This window comes from Panthera leo, chromosome B4 (genome assembly GCF_018350215.1).
Source record: "Panthera leo isolate Ple1 chromosome B4, P.leo_Ple1_pat1.1, whole genome shotgun sequence".
In the NCBI taxonomy this organism is placed as follows: Eukaryota; Metazoa; Chordata; class Mammalia; order Carnivora; family Felidae; genus Panthera; species Panthera leo.
In genome coordinates, this window is record NC_056685.1 from 49,096,909 (window position 1) to 49,123,696 (window position 26,788).

General features: G+C 38.3%; 1 protein-coding gene across 1 annotated transcript in view; it reads left to right on the forward strand.

Moving 5' to 3' along the window:
- DERA (deoxyribose-phosphate aldolase) overlaps nucleotides 1–26,788 on the forward strand; it is a 117,756-nt gene that overhangs the window by 56,512 nt on the left and 34,456 nt on the right. The window contains exon 6 of the mRNA XM_042945907.1: nucleotides 14,439–14,567. Coding sequence (XP_042801841.1) covers nucleotides 14,439–14,567 — 129 coding nt within the window. The remainder of the gene's footprint in view (nucleotides 1–14,438; nucleotides 14,568–26,788) is intronic.

The following is a 26,788-nucleotide window of genomic DNA, read 5'->3' on the forward strand; positions in this document are numbered from 1 at the left end:
TGTAGTCTTTTAGCTTAGAATATTAACATTCCCAATAAGTTAGATGGTGTACATTTCTGTGCCCAGACGGAAAGGACTGAGGGAAGTTCTGGCAGAGAAGGACAGAAGGCAGAGAAGGACAGTTTAGCCATAGGGAGCTAAACGGGGTCTGACAGTAAAAAGCTTAACAGCAAAGGGCCAGGTGAAACAACAGTAACACAAATATTTAAATAAAAAGATACATGAAGTCAAAAGGCACAGTGCCATTAGCTGTGGGGCAGGTCATCTCAGAGATCTTAGCAGCACTGAGAGTATCACTGTGATGCAGTCACTGATACCACAGTTCTGAATGATCTAGAACAAATGTTAAAGCCATTCCTGTTGCCCTGTACTCCCAACTATACTTCATCAACATTTTTAATCCTTGCCAGGTTTAAATTCTTGACAGTTCACAAATGTCTTTTTGTGCTTTTGATTTTTGTTCCTTTTCCTATGGTTCATGTGAGCTTTGACCAATTGCAAACATTTTTTTTTAAGTTCTTTTTTTTTTTTTTTTTTTTTGAGAGAAAGTGCACATGCATGTGAACAGGAGAGCGGCAGAAAAATGGAGAGAGAATCCCAAGTAGGCTCTGTGCCGTTAGCATGGCGCCCAGTGCAGGGCATGATCTTATGAACTGTGGAGAGGTGAGATCATGACCTGAACCGAAATCAAGAGTCGGATGCTTAACCAACTAAGCCACCCAGGCTTTTAAATAGATGTCTCTTGTCCCTATATATTAATTCTTGTTTCCTTCTAGTCATAGATTTCAATTAAGATTTTGGGCCAGGGTAAGAGGAGAAAAATGAATAAACATAATATTTAAAACAAATTTGGAAATAAACTATATGATTTGGTTAGATAAAAAAAAACTGTATGTCCTATATCTTTTATTTAACAGTTGTAGACATAGAAGTATGGTTTCTATTATAACTTGTGCTCTTGTCTCTAGAATACTAATTGAGGAATAAAATATAATAGGAGATGAGTTTTGATGTAATTGTCCCTTAATGAACTAGGAATGGTTGTTTTTAGGAACTGATAATTTCCTAATAACAGGCATTCATGTAAAATATAATAACACATCTTTGTCCTAGACCATACTTTCCTATTAACTTTTTTATGGTGTTAATAACCTCTTGACCCAAAACAAATTGAAAAGGAACATTTAATACTGGAAATTTAATTCTAAATAGAAACCTGCAATGACTGAGGCCTTTTTTTCACTGCGGTATTTTGTCTTAATTTGCCTCAATTTGATTATGTACTGTATTTTTCAGTGTCATGCTTTGATATTAGCTGTTTACTAAAATATGAGCCTAGAATTGATTTCTTTTTCTTTTTAAATTTTTTTTAACGTTTATTTATTTTTGAGACAGAGAGAGACAGAGCATGAACGGGGGAGGGGCAGAGAGAGAGGGAGACACAGAATCGGAAGCAGGCTCCAGGCTCCGAGCCATCAGCCCAGAGCCCGATGCGGGGCTCGAACTCATGGACCGCGAGATCGTGACCTGAGTCGAAGTCGGACGTTTAACCGACTGAGCCACCCAGGCGCCCCTAGAGTTGATTTCTTGGAATTTGCTGATGGAAATGTCTGTGAGGCTATTATACGTTCAAACGTTCAAGTCTAGATTCCTCTCCTCTCTGTGCGCTGAGGTGTGTAGGACCCTGGTTAAAGCACAAAAGAGTCCCATTTTTAAACCTGGCCATTCAGACTGTATCCTAATCAGTGCTCATGGTCACAGGGTCCACAGTTTCGGGCATGAACTCAAAGAGACTGGAGGGGGGCCTGTATTCCTCTTCTTTAATTCTCTTTGGTGACAATTTAACGTTTCTTTCTCCTCAAGCTTCTAATTCTTCTGCCCATCTTGAGGCTCCTTCACTCTCAGCAGAAGACCTACCTGCTCCTTTCTAGAGAAAATAGAAACCAGTAGACAGGGTCTCCCTTGAGGTCCTTGCATCAGCTCTGCTTTCCTTTGTTCCTCCTTTTCCTTCCTCCTAAGTCCAGTCCCTCCTCTGTGCAGTGGCTCTCATATCCTCCCACATTTTCAGAGGCCTTACTCCATTTGTTGACCATTTTTTTCTCCTGTATCTTTCATCTGTCTCTACGATCTATTCCCATCAACACCTAAACATAATGTAAGCTTTTCTTATCCATTAAAAAAATGCTCACATGTCAACCTTCCCCCTCATCTCCAGCTAAGTCTACCTTTCTGTTCTTTCCCTCATGGCTACAATTCTTAAAAGAGTTATATTTACTTGTTTCCCTTGGATCTGTACTAATCAAGATGCCAATGTCCTCTTATTTTCCCATGCCCAGGGAATATTCTGCAGTTGTTTGTTTAGCTCTACTGTTCAGCATTTGACACAGTGCACAGTCCTTCTGGAAACACTCTTTTTGCCTGGCTTTGGTAATCCTAAATTCTTCAGGTTTTCCTTCAAGTTTCTGATGACTCCTGTGTCCTTGTGTCTTGTATGCAAGGTCCTCTCTCTCCTCCGTCATCCCTGAAGTGTTGGCGGTCTTCAGGTTAGGTCCCAACAAGCTCTCAAACTTCTCACACTTTGCACACTCCCCCTTGAAAACCTCCTGACCTCTCCGATTTCAGCCACATTCCCTATACTGAAGACCACAAAACCTCCCAAGTACTGGAACCTACATCTGCTTGACTCCAGAACTCATGCTCAGTTTCCCCACTAAACCATGCTGCTTTTCATGCGTCATTTTTATGTAAGTAGAACGGTTGAATCTTGATCAGATCAGAGAATCTAGCCATTTTAGAAAGAAATCCATTAAAAAGTATTTGATTTGAACACTTTCTCTTAAATACAGGTTAGTTTCCAAACTGTGGTGTTAGTGATTGGATTGTTCTGGAGCACAGTGATGCTCTCTGGCTGCTGAAAACCCTGGAGGTGATCCTCCCCACAGCTAACACTTCAGACCCCTGTGCCTTTTTTCTTCATATATCTTCTATTTAAAAAGTTTTGTTCTTGTTGTTTCGCCTGGCCCTTTTCTGGTAAGCTTTTTACTGTCAGATCCTGTTTTGCTCTTTATAGTACTCTGTCTTTCCCTGCCTGTACTTCCTTTAGTCCTTCCTGTCCGGGCATAGAAACGTACACCATCTCACTTATCCCTCAGGACAGTAGTTTTACTTGGATATAGGGTATATATGGTATGTTATGCTGGTTCTTAGAATTACCTGACAAAATGCTTTCAGATTACTTGCCCGAACTCCTCTCTTCCTGGAACCTAGAATATCCCTCCTGAGTATATGTACTATTGGGGTTGGGTGTTGGACTGAGGGGATAGGCTTCTTTACTGTGAAAATTGCCCCAGGTGATTTTGGTTCCACCCTCTCCCCTACCATCCCATAGTTGTAGAGAATCACTAACTTGAAACATCTATTTTTTTTTAAGTTTATTTTTCCTTATTTTGAGAGAAAGAGAGGCAGGGGGAGGGGCAGAGAGAAAGGGAGACAGAATCCCTGTGATTCTGTGCTGTGAATGCAGAGCCCGATGCAGGGTTTGAACTCACGAACTGTGAGATCATGACCTGAGCTGAAATCAAGAGTTAGACACTTAACTGACTGAACCACCCAGGCGCCCCACATCTATTTTTAAAAAAAATACTTCTTGTTCTTGGTTCCACATAGTTTGGGTGCAGGATGATTGAAGCATTGTTGAATTTATATATTGGTTAGTTAATACAAATAGTATTCCCTGGGTGTTTCTATTTAGTCTGGATCTGCAGTTGGCTATAATAGAAGGCTTAATGGATAAAGAGTTTCTTTCTCTGTCAAGATTAGCCAAAAAGTACATCTACCTCTTATGCTCTCGGGAAAAGGATGGCTTTCCTCTCCCTGGAATGTTGTGCTGGACTAGGAGACAGGCAGGGGCACCCAGCCAGCCAGCCAGCATATAAGCCAGTCATCACTGGAGGTGGTCAGACCCAGAGCTTACCCAGAACAAATATACCATGGAACAAGAAGGGAGGATAACTCTGGGAGACCAGGAAGGGTTGAGAGCAGAGTCTTTGCACTGGATAGACTGTGGTTGGAATCCTGGCACTACCATTAGTAGCTTTTGGCCACATTGCTTTTCTGTGTCTTCTGTTCCTTCTCTGTAAAGTAGGAATAATGGCATCTATTTCACAGGGTTGTAATGGGGATTAAATTAGATAATGAATGTAAATTGACCATCCATTGCCTGGCCCAGATGAATCAGTGCCTCCATGCCAGCTGCAGTTTCTTCTCTTTCCCTCTCCTCCTTTTGATGCTCATAGTATGTTGTCAAGGGAAGTAACCGTAATAGTACACGTATTGAGTAAATGAAGTAGAACTCTAAAAGACTTGGAGTTTAGTCTTTGTAATTTCGCTAATTTATACCTAGTCCTTGGGCAAACACTTCACTTCTCTCTGCCTCCACTTAAATAAGCTACCAATGAGGGGATAAAACTTAATGATTTCTACAGTCCTTTAGAGCTATAATGGCCTGTGATTTTATATTTGGCGTTTTCATTGTCTGGGAGTATTATTCCCTAGATAAGGACCTATAATACGGTATTTTTTCATGATGATATTAAAGTCGACATCGAAGTTGCATTTCTTAAACAGTTCTTTGAAGAAAGCATTCACCAGAAGGGGTTCATCATCTCATAAATCTTACTGAACAGGTTTTGAAAATTAAATGCATTCCATGCTCTGTAAATATAGAGGTGTTCATTTTTTACTTTTTTTATGACCTCTCTCTGCCGCATGTATTTACCTTAATATATTACCAGTGACATTGAAATGGTATCAGATTCTGCCTTGTTCAAGAATCTTCCAGTTCTCTGAGCTCAAGACCTACAGCTGACTTTCTATTCCATACTAGAGCACTGTCAGACATCGCCCCAAAGGTGGCTTCTTCTGTAACATTTTTCAGCATAGTGTGTTCAGTGTCGTACTTGGAAATGTTGTTTGTGTCCTGTATCTAGATCCCCCTTGTATCTTCTTCAGTTCGTCAGTCCTGATTTGTTCTCCTAAACCTGGTTTGTGGAGTACATATCTCAGGCCATCAAGAGTTTTGGGGGGAGAGAATGAAATATTGGGGCCAATGCCACAGTGTCTATCATTCTGTCTTATGAAGTGGATCCTGAACATCTTGAATCTTGGCAGCAATTTATTTTTCTTATTTGCTGATTTATACACAAGAAGGATGGTAGAAAGAACATCTCTTAAAAGAAATTGGAATTGTTCTTTGTTTTGTAGAGTTGTTAATCAGAATATCTTATGAGAAAAGCCATTTCTAAATCTATAGACACTGTTTGAGGAGGAATCACATAATCTATAGTCTGTGTTTTCTCTGTTTTGGGGGTTGTTTATAACAGAAAAATGCTGGAGATACTTATAGCAGCTGTATGCTTTTATGGTTTTTGTTTTTAGGCTATGATTCTTTGAAACTTCAAATAGTATTGACCAAAATGTGTGTGTTTTATCTCTTATAGGTTATTTTACTACCTGGCATTTTAGCTCATCTCTGTTTTAGTCTTACAAGATTAATTAGTTGCCTTGGTGGATGAAAACTGTTCTTGAACATTTTGTGACTTTTTTAATTTAAAAGGTTGCTGTACACTTTATATTAAGTGTTTTACTATACATATAATTATCTTAAGAGATATTTTCAGGCCATTCATGTGCAGTGTTGAACATCTTTTCTGGTACTCAAAAAATAATTGCTTAGATATAATTCGTTAACAATTATTTTTTAAGTGCCTTTGAGTAGCATGAAATATAAAAGGAAACTACTTTATGACTTTTAGATAGGAAGCATAGGCTTTAAACACTTGGGTTTTTACTTAAATCATAATTTCTATTCACAAAAGCTTTACTAACACAGTTTTCTTTGTCTATAGCAGTGCTTTCCCAGAAAACTTTATGGATTTCCAGGTGCCCCAAGATTAAGAATATACTTCCCTTATGGGTGGAAGCTGGAGAGAAACAAGATACTTTTGAATAGAGAAAAGTAAAATACTGTAGACGCAAGTTCCTGCTGACACAGGGAGGCAGAAGGGAGAGCCAGTTGTCAACCGTTTTTGGATGCTGCTTGAAACAGATGCAGTGTGACCCCCTCTGCTCCTTGGATCTACATTCTCATCACACAGGCCTTTCCCAGTGTGGCTAAGTTCTCTGACTCCTGTCAGTGAACACGCTCCATCAACACAGCCTCACTTGTTTTTCAGCTGGGAATGATGAGCAGAAGGTCAGGTTACGACCTCCATTTCTCCTCCTCAGTGTGGCAGTAGTGGGAGGGATGTGGGGGGACAGACAGGAGACAACTCCTCCGCTGGTTTTGCTACTATATTGATTACGCATCTACAATGTAATATATCCTGGGTTTCTAGTACACCCACTTTTGCTACTCCTGAAAACCTCATTATAAGTCAAAACATTTATTATCAGGTTTTTAATGTGACATCACTATGCCAGCCACTTCTCTGGTGTATGTGTTTTGTTATATTTTGCATTATTCTGACTAATTTGCAGTCGTGGTGTTTGAATTCCATTTTCATTTGTCAGTCATCTTTTATAATAGTCTTCCAGATTATTATTTTTCTGTTACATGCAAGAATTATTCTTTCTTTTTTTTTTTAAATGGAGAAGTTTTAGTTTCCATACTGTTTGAATTTTTTAACAGTGAACATGGATTACATGTGAGTAGGTGAGCAGAAAAAAAATTAATGAAAGCTCTAGGGAATAAGGTCACGATGTATGCAAAGATGTAACCATAAGGACGTTTACTGAAGTATTGTTCCTAATAGCAAAAAATCTGAAACCTTAAGTATCCAATAATAGAAAAATGATTGTATAAATTATTTATGACCATGTAGGGGAAGATTGTGTAGCCATTAAAAACTGTGCTACAAACCTATATTTATTAATATGGAAAGATGTCTATGATATTTCAAGGGGAAAAAGCAGGCAATATGTACCATATATAATCAAATATTTTTTGTTTAAAAAATAGAATAGTTGATAATCTTGAAAACCCTTCCATAAGAAAAAATATCTAGATGCTAAATAAATCACAATAGTATATGAAATATCTTTTTAACTTTTATTTTTGAGTAATTTTAAATTTACAGAAAAGTTGCAAAAATCGTACACAGAACTATTTACTCTTCACTGAGATTCCACAGTTATTAAATTTTGCCCCATTTGCCTTTTGTCTTCTCATTATCTTTGTGTGTATACATGTGTGTGTTTATTAAATTATATATGTGTAATTATTTCAATTTTTTGAGATTAAATTGCAGACCTATTGGTCCATTAGTCATGAATATTTCAGTGTATATTTTCTAAAAACAAGAACACTTGTACCAAGCCACAGTATACCATCAAAATCAGGAAATTAACACTGATAGCATACTACCATTAAATCCATAGACTTTGTTCAAATTTTGCAGATTGTCTCAAAAATGGTCTTAGTTTTGGGATCAATGGTTACATGTCTCTCTAGTCTTCTTCACTCTGGAACAGTCCTCAATCTTCCCTTGAGTGTGAAGAATAGGTGCCTGTTATTTTGCAAAATGTGCTTCAGTTGGGTTTGTTTGATGTTTTTCTCATGATTAGATTCAAGTTATATATTTTGGGGAGAAATACCACAGAAGTTTTGCTCAGTTCTTCTCAGTGCATTATGTCGGGAGTCCTAAGATGTGCATTTGTCCCATTATTGAGGATGTTAAGTTTTAATTGGCTAAGATGCTTTCTGGCAAGTTTCTCCATTATAAAATTAATAAGTATTTTGTGTTTTTTGTTAAAGTTTATGTATTTGAGAAAGAGAGAGAGAGAGAGAGAAGAGAGTGCATGCAAGCACAGGGAAGGGCAGAGAGCAAGGGAGAGAGAGGATCCCAAGCAGGCTCCATGCTGTCAGCGCAGAGGCTGATGCAGGGCTTGATCTCATGGACTATGAGCTCAAACCAAGAGTTGGACACTTAACTGACCGAGCCACCCAGGTGCCCCAGTATTTTGTGTTTTAACAAGTAATTAATACAGAAATGAATGGAGATATTTTGAGATTGTATTAATATCCTGTTCCTCATCTAACTTTATTCGGTAGTTTTAGCATTCATTCATAATTCTTCAGTTATTACTCTGATATTTGTCAAATGGTGGTTTTCTAATTCCATCATTTCTTCTATACTTACTAGTTAGCATTACCTTCTCCTCTCCTACTTTTTTTTTTTCCTTTCTGTTTATAAGAGCTCATGGAGTCCTATTGGACTCAATTGGTTATAATCCATTACTGTCATTATTTATTATTGATATTCAGATTATCCCAGATTTGGCCAGTAGGCGCTGTGTTAGATTGTTCTTCTGTCCTTTTGACATGTTCATATTATTCTTTGACATGTTCAAGAAGTTCCTTGAATTCTTATCATGGATATTTCAGGCTTATCTTTAACTTTTTTTCTGTGCTAGCCCTGGAATCGGCCATTTTTCCAAGGAGGTCTACTTTCTTTTAGTGAAGACTGATTTTTAGAAACCAAGATCTGGGTGCTAGGTGTGCTCACTGCTGTAAGGCTGTTGTTTCTAGGTCTTCTCAGTGGACAGATGTAGGAAATGCATGAATTTTCACATATACACAATGCGCACATATAAATACCGTGCATTTATATCTATTTGTCTGTCCATCTATCTATAATCTATCTGTATCAGAAACTATGGGTTCACACTGATGATTTCCTCACAAGCCAACATCAAATGGCTATTCTTGCCCACTCCCCTTTCTATATTTGTGTCCCTCTTTCTTGTCATGAGAAATCTTGTTCCCATTATCCTAAGTATATTTATTTAGTTGATCAATTTCCATGTGTGGAACAGTCTCTTGACCACATAGGCTGTCTCCCTCGTCTAGTACTGTGCACCCAGGGTGGTTGAGCTCACCAAGTCCTCCAGAATTCCCAGTCCTCACTGATGAGGATGTCCACCCCCCAACCCTGATCTGGCAGCATGTTAACCTGGAGTTTCTCAAGGCCCCAGTGATGTGCCAGTCTCAAGTTTCCCCCACCCTTCATGGTAGTGACCAAATGAGACTACTCTGCTCCCCATCTCTCTCTGGCCGAGAGCTCCCACAAAGTAGAGATCCAAATCCTCTTTCTAACCCAATAGCAAGAAGCTGTTGTAATTACAACAGTGTAACATTTTAGAGCAAATTAAAGTTTGTCTTCATTTTTATATCTGCTTATTATTAAAGGTGGAACCAAGAGAAAAATAATCTATTATCTTCATGATTATTTAAATAATTTTTTTTTACATTTATTTCTAGGATTTAAGATGTGTTTGAGCTCTCAAAGTAAAGATCTTCTATTCAATCTTGAGTAGAAACATGATGCTTGGAGAGGTTTCGTAACTTTCCCAAGTGACATGGCTAATCAGTGGGCAAGCAAGTGCGGAGAAGTCCGGATTCAGACACGTGAACTTCTCTACGACATAATGTCAGAATGTGCTGTTCTGATCTTAACCAGAAGGCTTATAGAGCAAGTTATAGGTCTTTTTAGCATATTAAATCGTACAGAATTAACTGTTTTATGTTTCTGAATTATCCTAGAACTTTTCAGTTTCCTCAACTTTGTTTTCCCTAGAAAAATGAAAATCAGCTTTTGGGTTTATAATGTTCATCTATAATGTTAGTAATTTGAAGTAAATGAGAGTTGACATCCCTTTAGGTTCTAGGTGTTGATTACTATATTGTGCTAAGTTCTTCAGTTCATGTCCTTGAGAACGTATTGTAAGGACAGCATGCATGTAGCTGCCTGTGTGTATGCATGTGGGGGGATAAAGGCAGCAAAGTGTGAGGAAATTTTAGGCAACTCATTCATCTCTCTACATTTCACTTTTTGTATATGAAATGTGAAGCTAACTACCAGCTACCCCACAGGGATGTTTAAATGATGTGTAGAAAACACTGAGCATTTTTGCAGGAAGATGCTTTGAAAACTTATGGGGTTTCTCATTTTTTTGAGTAGCTACTCCTCCTGAAGAGTTTTTTTTGGAAAGAGGATCTATTGAACTTGTTAATTCCACTGTGATTTCTTCCTCCACTGTGTATTCCACTAGCAATCATATAAATCCACATCCTGCTGTCCTTTCCCGCTAATGTGGAGGAAAATCCACCCATTAGGTTTTCCATTGTTTTGCTCATTTATACTGAAAGGTAAGTGACCGTTGAGTATGTTGAACGACATTATGATTTGGGATTGACAGTTACACCTCAGCCATCATGTTACTTTAAAGAAAAAATTTTTTTAAATGTTTATTTATTTTTGAGAGAGACGGAGCACAAGTGCGGGAGAGGCAGAGAGAGGGGGAGACACAGAATCCAAAGCAGGCTCCAGGCTCTGGGCTGTCAGCACAGAGCCCGACACGGGGCTCGAACCCATGAGCTGCAAGATCATGACCTGAGCCGAAGTTGGACACTTAACCAACTGAGCCACCCAGAGGCCCCTCCATCATGTTACTCTGATTTGCATATGTCATCTGTCACTGTGATGCCAAGGTGCTTAGAACACCTGGACACTAATAATGCTTATTTGTGGCTTCTGTCGTTTGTGTTGGAGTGAAGTGGTCTGTTTTTCTTATATGTTAAATTTTTAAATTCTATAATTACTAAGACAGTGCTTACTTTGTTTTGTTTTTCAAAGTTACTTTTGCATTTCTGGAAGTATGTAAGAAAAAATATGGAAATCTAGTATTGGATGATTAAACGCCTACTAATTGCCTTGTTCCATTCTAAACGTATATACTGTTTTATCTCATCATCACAAAAATATGGGAGCAAACTGAGGCTCCCTAAGTGATCAAGCTTAGGAAAATTGAATGATTCCTGTAAATTTACGTAACCAGCAAGTAATAGAACTCTTATCCCAGGAGTCTGGGAGCATGGGCTCCAAGTTAAAAAAAAATGTTCATGATGTAATAAACATTTCCCCACCAGCCTGCTTTCTAGGCCCCAAAGAGGTTGTGTTTATGTTCTTTAAGAAACCTAGATCATGGTGTCCTCTGCTTTTATAAGTTGCTATAAGTCTGAACCTGATAAGCACTCAGCAACGACTGCAACAGCACCACCACCAAAGCCAGCAACAGGGAAACAAGTAGCTGACAGTTTTTGAGCATTGATACATGTCCCAGACACCATCCTTAGCACTTTATACATATTAGTCTATTTGATACTTGAAATAACTCCATGAGGTGTGCATACCTCAATTATCCTCATTTTATAGAAAGGAAACTGAGAGTTTAAGAGTTAATCGCCCAAATCACACAACAAATTCGTGTTGAAGCTAGAATATGAACCCCAGGCAGTGTGGCACCAATGCTATTGTCCCACACCATACCAGACTTCTCAGTAAATACTTGTTATACTAGAATTACGAGTTGAAACTAATGAAACCAGTTCAGATTAGGTTAAACTGAAAAGGCATCTGTTAGGAGGACATGGAATAGCTCACTGAGTCAGTAAGAAGCCTGGGGAACCAGGCTTGGAAAACAGGCAGGTCCATGAAAGACTGGGGAGCAGAGAATACAGCTGGATGTGCCGGGGGAAGTGTGGTTACGGGGCCACTTCTGATGCTGCCGTCACTGGCCAGCACAGGTACCGTGCTGCTGGCATGGGGCCACGGGGCCACGGGGCCACGGGACTCTCGGATCTGCTGCCATTGAGGATGTCGCAGTAGTAATACTAATGAACATCTTGAATGCTCTGTCATCTTTGCGTAACTCAGTAAGATTCAGAGGCCCAGATAGAAGCATTTGCTTGTTCGGAGTCCAGGCCACATTTTCCAAAGGACAGGTCCAGGGTGCTTTTTGATTGAATTACTACTCTGGGCAGAATAGTAACAAGAAAAAAATGATAAGCAACTTCAGTAGTTGAACTCTAAAGATTAAGATACTTTCTCAGAAAAACTTGACCCTGTTATGTGGTGAGATAGGTCAGTTAAATGATTTGAGGAGTTGGTGGTTAAAGAATGAGAAGGCACTGGTTACTTATTTGTTTAAATCCAGTTATGTGCTGATGACTATTTTGGGTTCATTCTGTTTGGATCATGGATTACAGGGCATAATAACTTCCAGGTGGCTGATAATTGAGTCGTAAAGTACATGGTTTTTTTTTTTTTTTTTTTCTGATTAACTTTAACTGTAGGTAAAGAAATGGACTGGATATCAAAAGGTAATACTCTTTAGAAAAAGGCTGATAGTTTTGTTCTTAAATATGATTGGGATCAATGTTTTAAGAATTTTGTTGTACAGATCAAACTTTACTTTAACAAATGTTGTAATAAAACATTTCAAGCCTTATCTGATGACTCACTGATTTTAAGCACTAATCCATATAACAAGATTTTGGTGCAGTACAAGGAGTTGGGTCAGGCCATGAATAAGATTTGGCTTTTATCACACAACACTTAATTAAAACTCATTTCACTAGGTTTCTGAGCTTAAGAATAATGGTTACACTTTTTGAGTGCTTGCAATCAGCCAGACAATGTGCAGAGTACTTTGTATATATCTTCCCTTTTAATCCTCATAATAACTCTATAATGTAAGTATTATTATTGACACTTCAAGGATGGAACTGAGGCTGAGAATTACTTGCCCAAGGTCACGCAAGAAGAGATGCAGTTGGGTTTTAAATCCACATTTGTCTGACTCGCCAGCCTGCTTTTGATGGCAACGCTGCACTGTGGAAGAAAAGTCATTAATTAAATCGCAAGTTAACTCTGGGGTACCATTCTTGAATTTTTAGATCAAGAGATTTCCTTGTCAGTAATTCTTAGAGAACAACTTCCTGTTTTCAGATTCAGTAACTCGGGAAATGTCATTCCATCCAAGATTCATTCCCTGAGTTAAAAGAATATAAATTGTTATTGCCACGTAGTCGTTGTTGTCTATGCCATTCTCACACATGTTGTCATATGGGATGTGTGGGTGAGATGATTTCTCACAATTTGGGTAGGATGGGCAGGGTGAGGTAGGCGGTGTGGCATCTCAGATCGTCTCTAATGCTCAAAACCACTGATTATTAGGGATTTGTGAAAGTATTTAGCCCTTTCTTGAAAAACCTTCTGTGGGTGCCATCTTTTGACGGGGACAAACTCTAACATTTACCAAGCATCCTGTAGTGGAATTTTTGCTTTTATTTGTGTTCACTTTTCACTTGGAGCTTCAAGTTCAGTTCAGATTTTCTAGGATCGGGAAGGCAAGTTTTCTTCATTGTGTTATAACTTGCACGATTTTGACTGAGTTTGGTGACTTGTGACCAATTTTTAGTGTTTTACATGCACTTTAGTAAACCAGTGAATTACGGAAGTCTCATCTCCACATTAAAAACCACTTCCCCTAACCCTAACCTTAGTACGAATTTTTCTTTCCTGCTCAGTGTAGTCCATGCGCTCGTAGAACTACTTCCTATGAAACACACACACGCAAAGGAACAAAAAAAGTGCTGGTGGTCCTGATCGTGTAGTAATAGCCCAAGTTCAAGGAATGAATGCAGCCAACGTGATACAGGATAAGAGCCAAAACCCACTGCTGTCATGACAGAAGATGATGTTAAATAATTTTTCAAAAATTTAATACTCATTATACTGATTTTGTTTACTAAAATTCTGTCAATTCTTTTTGAATATGAAATGTTCTCCCCCTTGATTTTCTTTTTGTTATGAGGATAGTTGTTTTTTTTTTTTTTACATGTATATTTTTCAAAAATCTGCTTTCAGGGTATCAAGTGGATCCCTCAAAAGCCAGATTTGGTACTGGGGTCAGGGGTTAATGGATTCAAGGCTGCACCTGGGAGCCCCTCTACAACTGGCTCTGTGCACATACATCCAGCATACCTGGCTAGGCTCAGTGCTTTTTAGTCAGATATATAGATACATGGCCTGGCAGCGAGTGGGGAAAGCTGTTATGTCTTCATTGTCATTAGCAGAGCTCTCAGAAAAGGCCTGCTTTATATTCTAACAGGAGAACTTATTATGTGTGAATGGAAGAATTAATAAGGACCTGAGGTTTCCTCAGTTTGCAGAGGGGTACACCCCCATATGTATGGTGGATAAATGTCTTTTTTTCTTGTAAGTAACCAACATATGGGAGAGGTAGAAATTATTTGTAATTTGCATGTCATTATAATGATAATTTAAAAAGCGGCATGGTTCTGGACCTAGGGCAGGGGCTTAGAAAGTTTCATGGTAGCAAACTAAGCATTTCTTGTAACAGGATGTGAATGGCAACAGAATGCTCTAGGCGATAATAAATTGGGGTGATTTTTAGAAAGTGACAAATGTTTTATGTTTCCTAAATCTGAGATGGGTTCTACCAGCTCCAAATGGCTGCCAAGTTATGTTATCACTTGCCTGCTTTGTAACTGCCTCAATTATTTCCTTCCCCAGCCCTGTATGATGAGATTCGTCAGTTTCGCAAGACCTGTGGGGAGGCTCATCTCAAAACCATCTTAGCAACAGGAGAACTTGGATCTCTTACTAATGTCTATAAAGCCAGTATGATAGCAATGATGGCAGGTAAGTGTTCTATATTCAAAGGATGATATATGTTGAATTGATGTTTTTAGGAGAAATAAGTAAGTGAAAAGATTTGGCTGTTAGCTAAAAAGTGCTAACTGCTTGGAAATTTTTGTGGGAAGGGTCAGATATTTTGTGAATACATGTACAGTGTGAAGTGGTCACAAACTTGGCTTTCTTCCACATTTTTTTGTGGCATTTCATCTCTGCACTATCCTTGGAAGGCAGTAGATGGCTCTCTTGTTAGTGAATTGCCTTCTTGTTATTCTTTGATTATTCATTCATCAACATATGTTAGACAGGAATTTCTTTAACTCTGACTTATTCCTCTCTGTGAATTTAAGTGTTTGATTTTTCCCAGAGATGTGCTTTTGTTTGCGTTAATTTTTCTTTTTAAATAGTGCAGTATCGTTGCTTTTTATACTTTCAAGCGCAGGTTGAACTTATTCTTCATCTCCGTGAACAGCAGGCCTGTCCATTCGTACATCCAAGCTTGAATCCTGGGAGTCCAGCTTGATTCCTTCTTTTCCTCATCTTCACGTAAACCAGTGGACAAGTCTTGAGAACTCTGCCTCTTCACCATGTCTAATACATCTTCACTCCATCCTGAGTTCTGCTGTCTTCAGCCATTGCCATCCCCCACATGGATCACTCCAGTCTCCTAAATACTTGCCCTTGTCTCCGTGTTTGTCCCCTTCCAATCTGTGTTCCACACTGTTGCCAGAATGATCTCTTAAAGATGTTAATTCAATTTTGGTATTGCCTGCTTAAAATCCTTCCGTGGCTTACGCTGTCTCCGAACCCTATCGGAGACAAAGAAAGATACTTGTGCACCTGTAGACTTGAGCTAATATTTGCCAGCAGGGCACCTGAGAATCCAGTGGGTTTAATGTAATCTTGCCACCAAATGATTCTTTTACAACATAAGACAATGTGAAGGTGTAGGGTATATGAGGAGAAGAGGTGATGGAGGGAGCAGCCTTCTCTTCAGCAAGATGTGAAGGAAATGTAGTTCACTTATACAAATGAGAAACAACACACACACCAGGCCTTCACTAGACACTGTGTTCTACACTGCCCCCCTCCACTCTCACATCACTTTCTGAGGGCCAGGGTCACCACCAGGGGCACCTGGCCTGCTCACTTGAAAAAAAAAATCCTTCAGTGGCTTCCCTTCATCTTCAAGGTAAAATATAAATTCCTTCAGGCTGCTTTTAAGAAAAGGTCCTTCTTAAGACCCTGCCTGTGCCTCTATAGTCTCCTCATTTTCCCTTCATAACATATTCTCCAGCTGTATGCAATTCCTTGTGCCCTGCAGATGGCACCATCCAGACCTTTCAAGTCTTTATACGTGCTGTGCCTCCTGCCCGGAATGCCTTTTGCCCAAGTAATTCCTTAACATCTTTGGATTCAGCAGAGGTGTCACTTTTTTTCAAGAGTGTTTCCCCTAATACTGCTTCCTCCCCTACTACTTGGTTCATTACCTCCTCTGTTTGCCCCCATAGCATTCCGTTGAAACCTCAGTCAGATGACATATCCTAATTGAGTACAGTATTGAATTTCTAAGTGCCTTACCAGTGGCTCCATGTTTGGGTGAAGATACGTGACTTCTCAGGTTTTCAATCTGGGCCTCTTTTGTAGTCACCCTCTAGATTTTTATACTCGGGTACTTTTTGAGTACTGTCAGACCTAGCATTGTTCCTTGGAACTCTACTGAAAATCAGCCAGCTAGGTGTTCGTGAAGCTGTTGCTCTGCTCATTGCCAGTCTTTTTGTATGACGTCTGCTCTGGTTGTCTCATTTAGAGCAAAATGAAAATCTAAGGATAAGGAGGATTGGAACACTTTATCTGTTATACTGGCATTTCAGAGGTCCACAATAAGAGATGAGTCACTGCAACCCTTATGATCCTGGATGAAGCCCCTTGGAGTCCTGGTCAGTGACTCATGCTCCCTGCCAAGACAATGGATTGCTAGCCTAGAATGCTGTGATCCAGGTCACAACAAAAGTGTATTCATTCATTCATTCCAACCCTACCCTACTCAGTGCTGCTCACGATGGGAACATGTCTGAAAGCTCCTCTTCTACTCTCCACCCTACCCATCCACAGAAAAAAGTGTGAGTAGGAACATGCTCTCACCTGTCTTTTCCTGTCTGCTTATATCCCTGCCCACATTGTTATTTATCTCTTTCATTTCTTCTTTTAATCGGTGTCTGTTGAGCACTTACTGTTGGTAATAAGACTTGTATTTGTGTTGTGCTTTACCAGATACTTTAAAATAATATTCCCTCATCTTCACATCAACCCTGTGGTAATGAAGAAACTTAAAAAGTAACTTGTTTTAGGTCACATATTATACATATTTTAGGTCATATATCTGTCTAACAGATAACATATAGTCATTATTTGAACCCAGGTCTTCTGGCTCCAGGGTTACTGCTTTATCAGCTGTAACACTGCTGTCTCTCAAGGTACCATTTAGGACCTTTGCAAGGTAATAGCAAGTGAAAACATCCAGCATACTTCCTGGCCCATAGTTTATGGTTCCTCTTGTCTTAAGAAGGTATATGATAGAAAGTATGTTTTGAAGAATTATTAAAAATTTTGGACTAAATTTACATTTATATCAGTTACAGCTCTACTTCTTTGGTATTTTTTATTTATTTTTTCCTTAAAAATCAACTTCATTGAGGTAAATTTATGCACGTTGAGTTCTTAAGTGTATGATATGATGACTTTTTACAATCTGTATTTTCCATCATCTCAGAAATATTCTTTGTGCCCCTTTGCTTTCAGATTCCAGCCTTTTTACCTTCTGTCCCAGCTGCTATCAGTGCTCTGATTTTATCATCATAGATTGGCTTTGCCAGTTTAAGAACATCATATAGTTCTACAGTATACACTCTTTTGTGCTTTTTATCCCTCCATCCCCAAGATAATAGCTGTGAGATCTATCTATGTTGTTCTGTGTGTAAGGAGTTTGCTTAGGGGTATTCCATTGTATAAATAAAGTGAGTTGCCAAATTTATTGACATCAAGTGTATAATATCCCTATGTCTATAGGGTCTGTAGTTATACCTCATTTTTTACTGCTGGTGTTGTCAATTTTGTTTTCTTTCCTGTTGTTCTTTTCCTTTTCTTTCTTTCTTTCTTTCTTTCTTTCTTTCTTTCTTTCTTTCTTTCTTTCTTTCTTTGATAGAAAAGAGTCTTGCTGGGGGTCTGCCAATTTTATTAATCTTTCAAAGAGCCACCTTTTTGCTTTGTTTTTTTTTTCATTGTCATTCAGTTAAAAATAATTCTAATTTCCCTTGTGATTTCTCTTGTTATTTAGAATGTTATTGGAGTGTTATCTAGAATAAATGTTTACAGTGGAGCACCTAAATACATTAAGCAAATATTAACGGACATAAAGAGAGAAATCAACAGAATGTTTAACCTCCAAGTATTCTATGCTTTTCTAGATATCTTACTGTTATTGACTTATAACTTAAAATTATGTTATGCTCTGAGAGAATCTGAAAGAATCTTTTGTCTTTTGAAATTAAAGAAATTTATAGGCCATTTTATGGTGTAGTTAAGCATATGCTTCAAGTGCACTTGAAAATAATGTCATATACATGACATTATATATTATATATAATATTGCAGGTATTAGTGGTAGTGTTCTGTAAATATCGAGTTGGTCAAGTTGGTTGATTGTATTTTTCAGGTCTGGTTTTGTTTTATTTTGTTTTGGTCTACTTGTTCTATTTATTACCAAGATAAGGGTGTTAAAGTCTCTAAATATGATTGTGGATTTGTCTACTTATCTCTTTAGTTTTGTCAGTTTTTTCTAAATGTATTTTGAAGCTTTGTTATTAAGCATATACACTTTTAAGATTGTTATGTTTAGGTTTTGAATTAGTGCATTTATTAAGGTATGTCCCTCTTATGTCCCTGCTACTAGTATGTCCCTGCTACTAGTCCTGTCTTATATATATTTATATATTTAAACTCTCTTTTATAGGCAGTCTTTTTTTTTAATCCATTTTGAGAATCTTTGCTTTTTAATTCGAGTGTTTTACTCATTTTCACTTCACATAATTTTTGACATGACAGGATTTAAGTCTGTCATCTTGCAATTAGTTTCCTATTTGTTCTGATCCATTTTTTTTCCTGCTACCTTTTGGGTTCATGAAATATTTGATAGCATTTCATCTTATTTTTTTCTATTGGCTTTTTACCTACAGCCTTTTTGTACTTTTCAAGTAGTTGCTCTAGCACTTACAAATATGCATCCCTTAATGACAGTTTACTTAAAATTGATATTCTACTTTATACTTCATGTAAGAACCTTAATAACAGTCCCATTTACACCCTCATTAGTCCTTTGAATTATTTTGGTGTTCTTCTTCATCCACCTATTTATAAATGCCTCCTTAAAATGATGCAATTTTTGTTTTAACAGTCCTTTGCTTTTAATTAAATCAAAAGAAAACTAACCAAACCAATCTTTTATATTTTCTCACACATATATCATTTCTGTCTTTATTCCTTCCTGTAAGTCGGCCAGTGACTAATTCTCTTAGGTTTTGTTCAGCTGAAAATGTCTTCATTTCACACTCAAGTTTCAAGGATCATTTGCTGAATATAGAGTTCTAGGTTACAGTTTTACTTTTATTTCAGTGCTTTAAACACGTCGTTCCATTTCTTGGAAGTCCATTTTTTCTTGTTTTCCTGTAATGTTTCATCTTACTCTGGCTACGGTCAATCAATATTTTCTCTTAATCTGTTTTTCACTGATTTGACCATGATGTGCCTAAATGTGGTCTTCTTTGTATTTATCATGTTTTTAGTTTGCTGAGCTTCTTGGATTTGTAGGTTGATGTTTTCCACCCGTTTTTGGACATTTTATAATTATTTTTCAAATATATTTTCTACCCATTTTGTCTCTTTCCTTTCTAGGACTCTAAGTACATGAGTGTTAGATTTTATCCCACAGGTTATTGAGGTCCTGTTAATTTTAATTTTAATTTTAATCTTTTTTCCTCCCTCTGTACTTTTGATTGGCTAATTTACATGGAACTTCAAGTTCATTGACCTTTATTTTGTATCTCAAATTTGCTTTTAAGCCCATCCAGTGAAATTTATGCTATTGTACATTTTTAGTTTTATAAATCCCATTTAATTCTTTTTTAGGATTTTCATTTCTCTGCTGATGTTCAACATTTTTTGACTCATTGGGGTCATGTTTTCCTATAAGTCCTTGTGAATATTTTTTTAACAGTTGATTACAAGTCTTTATCAGCTAATTTGTATGTCTGGATTATCTCAGGGTTTATATCTTGAACTGCCAGTTTTCCAGTGCCTGAAAATAGTTGCCTTTTATATTTTATTCCAAAATCTGGTAACATCTATTCTGTCGTGTTTGTAATTCTTCATGGCTTTTGTTTTCTCGTTAATTTAGCATGGAAATCTCAAAAGGAAAGGTATTTTATCATTTACATTCATAATAATTATCTTGTAATATGGATAGCCATTTAGATTATTGCAGAATTCTCTGGAGACTAGGCTACAGATATGTAACTGTGTAAGTCTGGTATCACATATCATTGTAAATAAAAAGTTAGTTAACCAAAGTGTTCACATTTTTGGTCAACTAAATGCTTAGTAGCCTACTTTTAGTTTAATTTTGCTTAGGAGTCTTTTAAATGTTTTAGAGGAAGGCACCATGGGTCATGGGAGTTAGAAGACCCGGACTCCTGTTCTTTATTTGCACAGTTTATAACCTTAAGTGAATAAATTAATCTGATTATTAATTCAAATTAAGTAGTGTGTATGGCTGCATTATAAAGTAAGTACTTTGCAGGTTATTAAAAAATACCAGCGTACCTTCTTATGCCATACTACCTCAGTCAGGAAGGAAATATAATGGCATTTTTTTCCCCCTAGACTATCACAAGGCATTCTTCAGACTACCCCTTTTTCAGAACCATTTGGCATAGCTGTAGGAGATATAATGTATTGAGCTGGATTCCATTCTGTACTGATCTTAAAGCTTATTAATATGTTTGTAGGATTGTTCAGTGACTGTTAGATAGGAACTTGTTTTGTCAACTTTGGCTCTGTCTTAAAAAAGAAAGGTGTGAAAATCTGATTAGTTGAGAATCACCATTAGATGTGGTCCAGTTAATTTTTTTATGCTACATTTCTCAGTTATGGCTATTTGTCATATTTCCTACTTCTTTTACTCTGGAAACTATAGCAGCCACCTTAGCTCTCAGATGTGATTCGTAATAAAATGCCATTTAACTAGGGATCGATTCCTCAGCAGCCACAATGATCCAGAACCAAACCAGGAACCAGGGGAAAAAGAAAGAAAACCTTTCAAAGAGATGAAATATATGTAATATAATCTACAATACAACAACAATAATAGATGATAACATTTCTTGAACATTTACTGTGTAACAGGTACTATTTTAAGTGCTTTATGTATATTTACATTTAACCTTCACACCAATTCTATGAGGTAGGTACTTTTCCATGGAAAAATGAAAACATCAGTTAAAAAGGATTTTTTGTGCTGATGCTGTGTGGTCATTATTGATATTTGGAAACATTCCAGATACTTCTGTCTTGGTTACATCATTTCCTCTGTCTGTTACAGCTTTCTCTCCTTCCCTTAGGTGTTTTTAAAGATTTAAATAAAATTTCCATACTTTGTCAAATCTCTCCATGATCCTCTAGGGGCAGAATTACTTAATTGTTCATACCATTGTGCTCCTAGGACAGTTGTAAATACTAGTAGCATTTGTCACACAGTATCATCATCACTTGTTTCACCTGTTGAGTTTTTTGCAAAACTATGAACCCCTCTGAGCCAGGGGCTGTATCGTACTTATTTATATTCCTCTGTGATTACTACCATTCCAGGCATCTAGGAGAGCCTAAAAAAATTTTTGAAATACACGAATGAATGGATGGGAAAGAAAGATAGAGGTAAAGAAAAGTAGGGGCACCTGGGTGGCTCAGTCAGTTAAGCGTCTGTCTGACTTCGGCTCAGGTCATGATCTCACAGCTCCTGGGTTCGAGCCCTACATTGGGCTCTGTGCTGACCGCTTAGAGCCTGGAGCCTGCTTCGGACTCTGTGTGTGTGTGTGTCTCTGTGTCTCTGCCCCTCCCAGGCTTGCTCTCTCTCTCTCAAAGATAAATAAATAAACATTAAAAAAAAAAAAAAAAAAGAAAGAAGGAAAAGGAAAAACATGCAAAATAGAAATTGAAAATTTAGGCTCCTCTTTCTACACGTGCCACGACCTTGTAGAGTTTGGACATGTTATTTTGAGCTCAAAATCTTGTTTTAATTGAACAAAAAGATAGATAATTTATACCTTTGACAAAGAGATTATGTATTTGAGTATTGTTCAGATGATCTAAGCAGTGGTATGACCTATAAAAGGTTTGTGAGGATTCTAAGGCAGCTCGAGGGCCAAGAAAGGACTAAAAAAAACTTCCTGCCTTGGCTTTTTGGTCAAAGAAAATGGATCTTCCTTTGACATTACTGGAAATGTGGTGAGAGAGATACAAATAAAGGAGGAGGAGAGGTAGGAGTAAACAATTTGAAGGGAATATAATCAGGAAAGAGAAACGAGAGCCATAGTTTTTCATCAAACAATCCAAGAACAAGTGATAGGAAGTAAGATAGAAAGGGAAACATGCTTGTAGAAAAGAGAAGTCTAAAGCAGGTCAATCTACTGCTAAGGGATTTCAGCCCTGAAAACGTACACATTAAGAATAATGCCAGAGTGTAGAAAAGTGGCTTTATCTTTCAGTAGCGGTGGACTGTTCACACACATGCAACAGCTAACAAGCCCCGCTCTGAAGTTATTCTAGACCTTATCTTTGGAAATAATGCAGGCATGATAAATAAGGTTGGAGTAGAAAAGCACTAAAGATGCAATCATAATGTCATCAGGTTTGAATTGCTGATGAAGATCTGTGGGAAGAGTACTAACACAAAAATATGGGGCTCGAGAAAAAGCAGACCGTGAAGGAATGCAAAATGAGTTTTGAACTTGGCTGGAATTTTGTAATGTATAGGAAATCAAAAACGAAAAAAGTAGGAACCAAGGGAGGGGATATTTGAAATTCAACCCAATAAGATCAGAGTAAATCAGAAACAATAAGGTGAAGCAGAGAAATAAAAGAAAATAGAAGGGAAGCCATTAAAAAAATAAAATGAAGGGGAGAAAATAGACAGTGGGAAACTTGTTATGACTGAAGGAAACCAAAGCCCTAAAAAAATGCTGTGATTAGTAGCAAAGTAACATATAAAACTTTTTAAAAACCGTTTTTAAAAATTTACATAAGAATCAAATAGAGTAAAGGGCAGTGTGGATTGAGCTTTCTAAAGACTGTCACAAGTCACACTGAGTCCTTCATCTTGGGCTGCAAATCTCTGTATACTCAAGGAGTATCGATCCAGATGGCACATCTAGACTCCTGTGGTGATCCAGCCTGGTTTTCTTGTTTGGGTTTTTTTTTTTTTAAATAAGATCTTGCCTTTCACAGGAAAAACATTTAATTTATGAAAGGTATGCTACAATTGAAAGTTAGTCACTGGGGAAGGCATAAGAATATAAACGTGTATTTGGTTAAGAGTTCATGGATTTAAAATATAAATTGATTTACAGTTCCTTAAAGTAGCCCTGAATATTAAACCACTTATAGGGTTAAAACCAATTAACTTGCCATCTCATTCAGGGAGCATATATTTTTAAAATTTCATTTCATTTCATTTCATTTCATTTTTTATTATTTTTTAATAAATTTTTTAATGTTTTCTTTTCTTTTTTTTTTTTTTTGAGAGAGAGACAGAGCTTGAGCAGGGGAGGGGCAGAGAGAGAGGAAGACACAGAATCCAAATCAGGGTCCAGGCTCTGAGCTGTCAGCACAGAGCCCAGTGTGGGGCTGGAACCCAGGAGCCCAGAGATCATGACCTGAGCCAAGGTCAGATGGGGGCGGAGGGGGGGGGGGAGGGAGAGAGAGGGAGGCAGAGAGTGGGGGAGGGGCCGAGAAAAAGGGAGAAGGAGAATCCCAAGTAGGCTCCACACTGTCAGCCACTTAACTGACGGAGCCACCCAGGTGCCCCCAGGGAGCAAATTTAAATGCAGCTCCCCTAGAGCAAAGCTTTCAGAAAGGTTACCCCCTCAAATCTACCCACCCACCCACCCACCCACCTTCAGTATTCATGCATCCCCTTTGCACTTTGTTGAGTGCAAAGTAGAGAGCTCAGCAGGAGGGAGAAACTGCCATGTTTTCTGACCTCCCAGAAGCTCGGGAACTTCTGATGGTCCATTTTGGTATACATGTATTGTTTTAAAGAAATGAAGAATACATTTAACCATGAAGTATTTCTTTGCCTCTTCATGGCTGGGCTTCTAGGGAAAAAAAGAAAAATCCTGTAAGCTTAGTTTTTTATGTGCTGTATAGTAGTCTGTGTAAAATTTTACTGTGTGAGATTTTTAAAAATGTAGCGCACCTTATTCCAAAATCCTATAACTGCCTTCTCCAGACCTAGCTTACCCAGAGAAAATTCCTGGGCACAGAAGCTAGTGCATAGTAAGTGCCTCAGAAGTGCTTGTTAATAGGTTCAGCTGTCAGGCATGGGGGCATCAATAGATGTTTGTAAGCAACATGTATAAAAACTCAGTGTTTAAATAAATCTATATTTTGCATTAAAACAAACATTAAGGGGCTTTTTTTTCGTGTCTTGGTGAAATTCTGGTACATGACATAGAGGCCTGTAGCTATTTGGCTCATGTCTCTGAGATTCTGTTACTCATTTGTCTACTCCCTACCACATTCACCTTTGTTATTTATTCTTTAATATCTGTGTCAGGTAGTGACTGATCTATTAGCAAACTCTTAAATGCTGGGCAATTGGAATCCTTGAATGGGTCTCTCAGCATATTGCACCAGGTAGGTACTTGATACACATTTTATTGAAGGAGCAAATGATTTAAAGATTAATAAATCATGTGAAGTTACTAGTTTACAGATTCTTTTTTTTTTTAATGTGTATTTATTTTTGAGAGAGAGAACAAGCATGGGAGGGACAGAGAGAGGGGGGGCACAGAGGATCCAAAGCAGGCTTTGTGCTGACAGCAGTGAGCCTGATGCAGGGCTTTAACTCATGAACTGTGAGATCATGACCGGAGCCAAAGTTGAATGCTCAACCGACTGAGCCACCCAGGCACCTCACTAGTTTACAGATTCTTTTCACAATTGTCTTAAGAGGGAACTAGGGAAGGTACCTTATCATCTTTCAGTGACTGAAAACCTAAAGCCCAGGAGTTAAGTGACTAGACCAAGGCCACACATTGAGGAAGTGGCAGAATTCTGGACTCTTGACTCTAGATTCCAGGTGTTACTGCACAATCCCGTTCTCAACCCTGCAATTGTTCTGTATGTAAGATACTATGTATAAGCCATGTTTAATCTTTGGGGGCAAGAGGTATGTCTAGAGTCCCTGAATGAGATTTATATGCTGAGCTACACTTTTTTATTGACAAGCAAAGGACAACAGAGAGGAAGTAAGGACAATAGAGAGGCACAGTATTTGGCGAAAAATTATAGGGGGTGGTGGACATGAAATAAACCTAAAAGAAATGAAAGAAAGCCCAGGAACCCATGCCCCATAGGCCCACAGTAAATCCTTGTTGGAGTGGAAAGGAAGGGTGCCAAGAACACCCTCCCCTCAGGCAGTTTGCAGTTTTTTCGTGTTTACCTGCTCTGCTGATGGTCCCATGATGATGCCCTGGGAACATTAATAGAGTCGTGATTTAATGACTTCTACTCGAGTTCTGCACTAAAGTTCTTGGTTATTTTCAGATTCCCCTACCTGGGTGTCGAGAGGACAGCTAGGGAGTGGCTGAGAAAGTGGACCTTTCTCTTATCCACCCGATGAAGAAGGAGGAGAGATGCCAAAGCTGGGGATAGTCTGGGAATGAGGGAGCGGAGGGCGTGACATTAAAGGGTATGGGATAATGGCAGTGGTATTGGAGCATAGGTGGGGGGATGTCCTAGCATAGGATGAGGGGCATTGAAAACATCCCGTGAAGAGTGATTGAAAGGAAAGTGGGCATCTTATTTAGGAAGATGCAATTACTGGGTTGTGATACTGTATTCAAATACTTATATATGTCCATACAAAAAGGATGGAAAAGGATAATTGTTCTCGATTATCCCAAGATAGGAGGATTGGGGCCAACTTTTAGAAGTTATGGAAGGATGGATTTTGACCTGGTGTAAGGCAGAGTTTTGTAACGCCCAGATTTTCCAGAACTTGGAGGGGCCACATCAGGAGGTAGGAGATGTTCAAAGCACAGAGGCTGGATGGCATTGTGATGAAACTACTGTTAACATATGTGATGCTCAGTGATGATTAGAGATGCTTGCTGTTTCAGAGTTCAGTATGATCCTGTGCAGAAGAGAAAAACATATTGTGTACACACACACACACACACACACACACACACACACACACACACAACTGTTACATGTGTGTGAGAAATTTCAGTGTAGATTACAATCCAGTATAGACAGGGCCCCAAATGCAAAAATGAAAGAGGAGTGTATTGGTTTCCTGGGTTTCCACTTCAAACTGGGTGGCTTAAAAAACAGAAATTTGTTATCATGATTCTGGAGGGTAGAAGTCTGAAATCAGGGTATCTGCAGGGCCATGCTCCCTTTGTAATCTGCTGGGTAGAATCCTTGCTTGCCTCTTGTAGCTTCTGGTGTTTGCTGGCAATCCTTGAGATGCATCGCTCCATTCTCCGCCTCCATCATCACATGGCCATGTGTATTTCTGTCTGTGTCTCTTCCTTTTTTATAAGGACACCACTCATTTAAAGGCCCCACCTTGCTCAACAAGACCTGATCTTTACTTAATGAATTATGTCTGCAATGACCCTATTTCCAAATAGGTCACTTTCTAAAGTACCAGAGGTTGGAATTTCATCATATTCTTTTAGGGGACAAGACTCGACCCATCACAAAGAGAAATAGGGTTCTTGTGCTGTGATTCTGATTCTGTTATTTCCTGTAAAGACCTGAAGAAGTTAGAAAAAAAATACTTTTGAGTCAAACCAGCAAACTTAAATTCAGGTACAAAAGATTGATTTTTCCCTCTAAGCAATGTTGGATGGTTTTGTGGATAGGGGAAATCTAGTAGATATTAA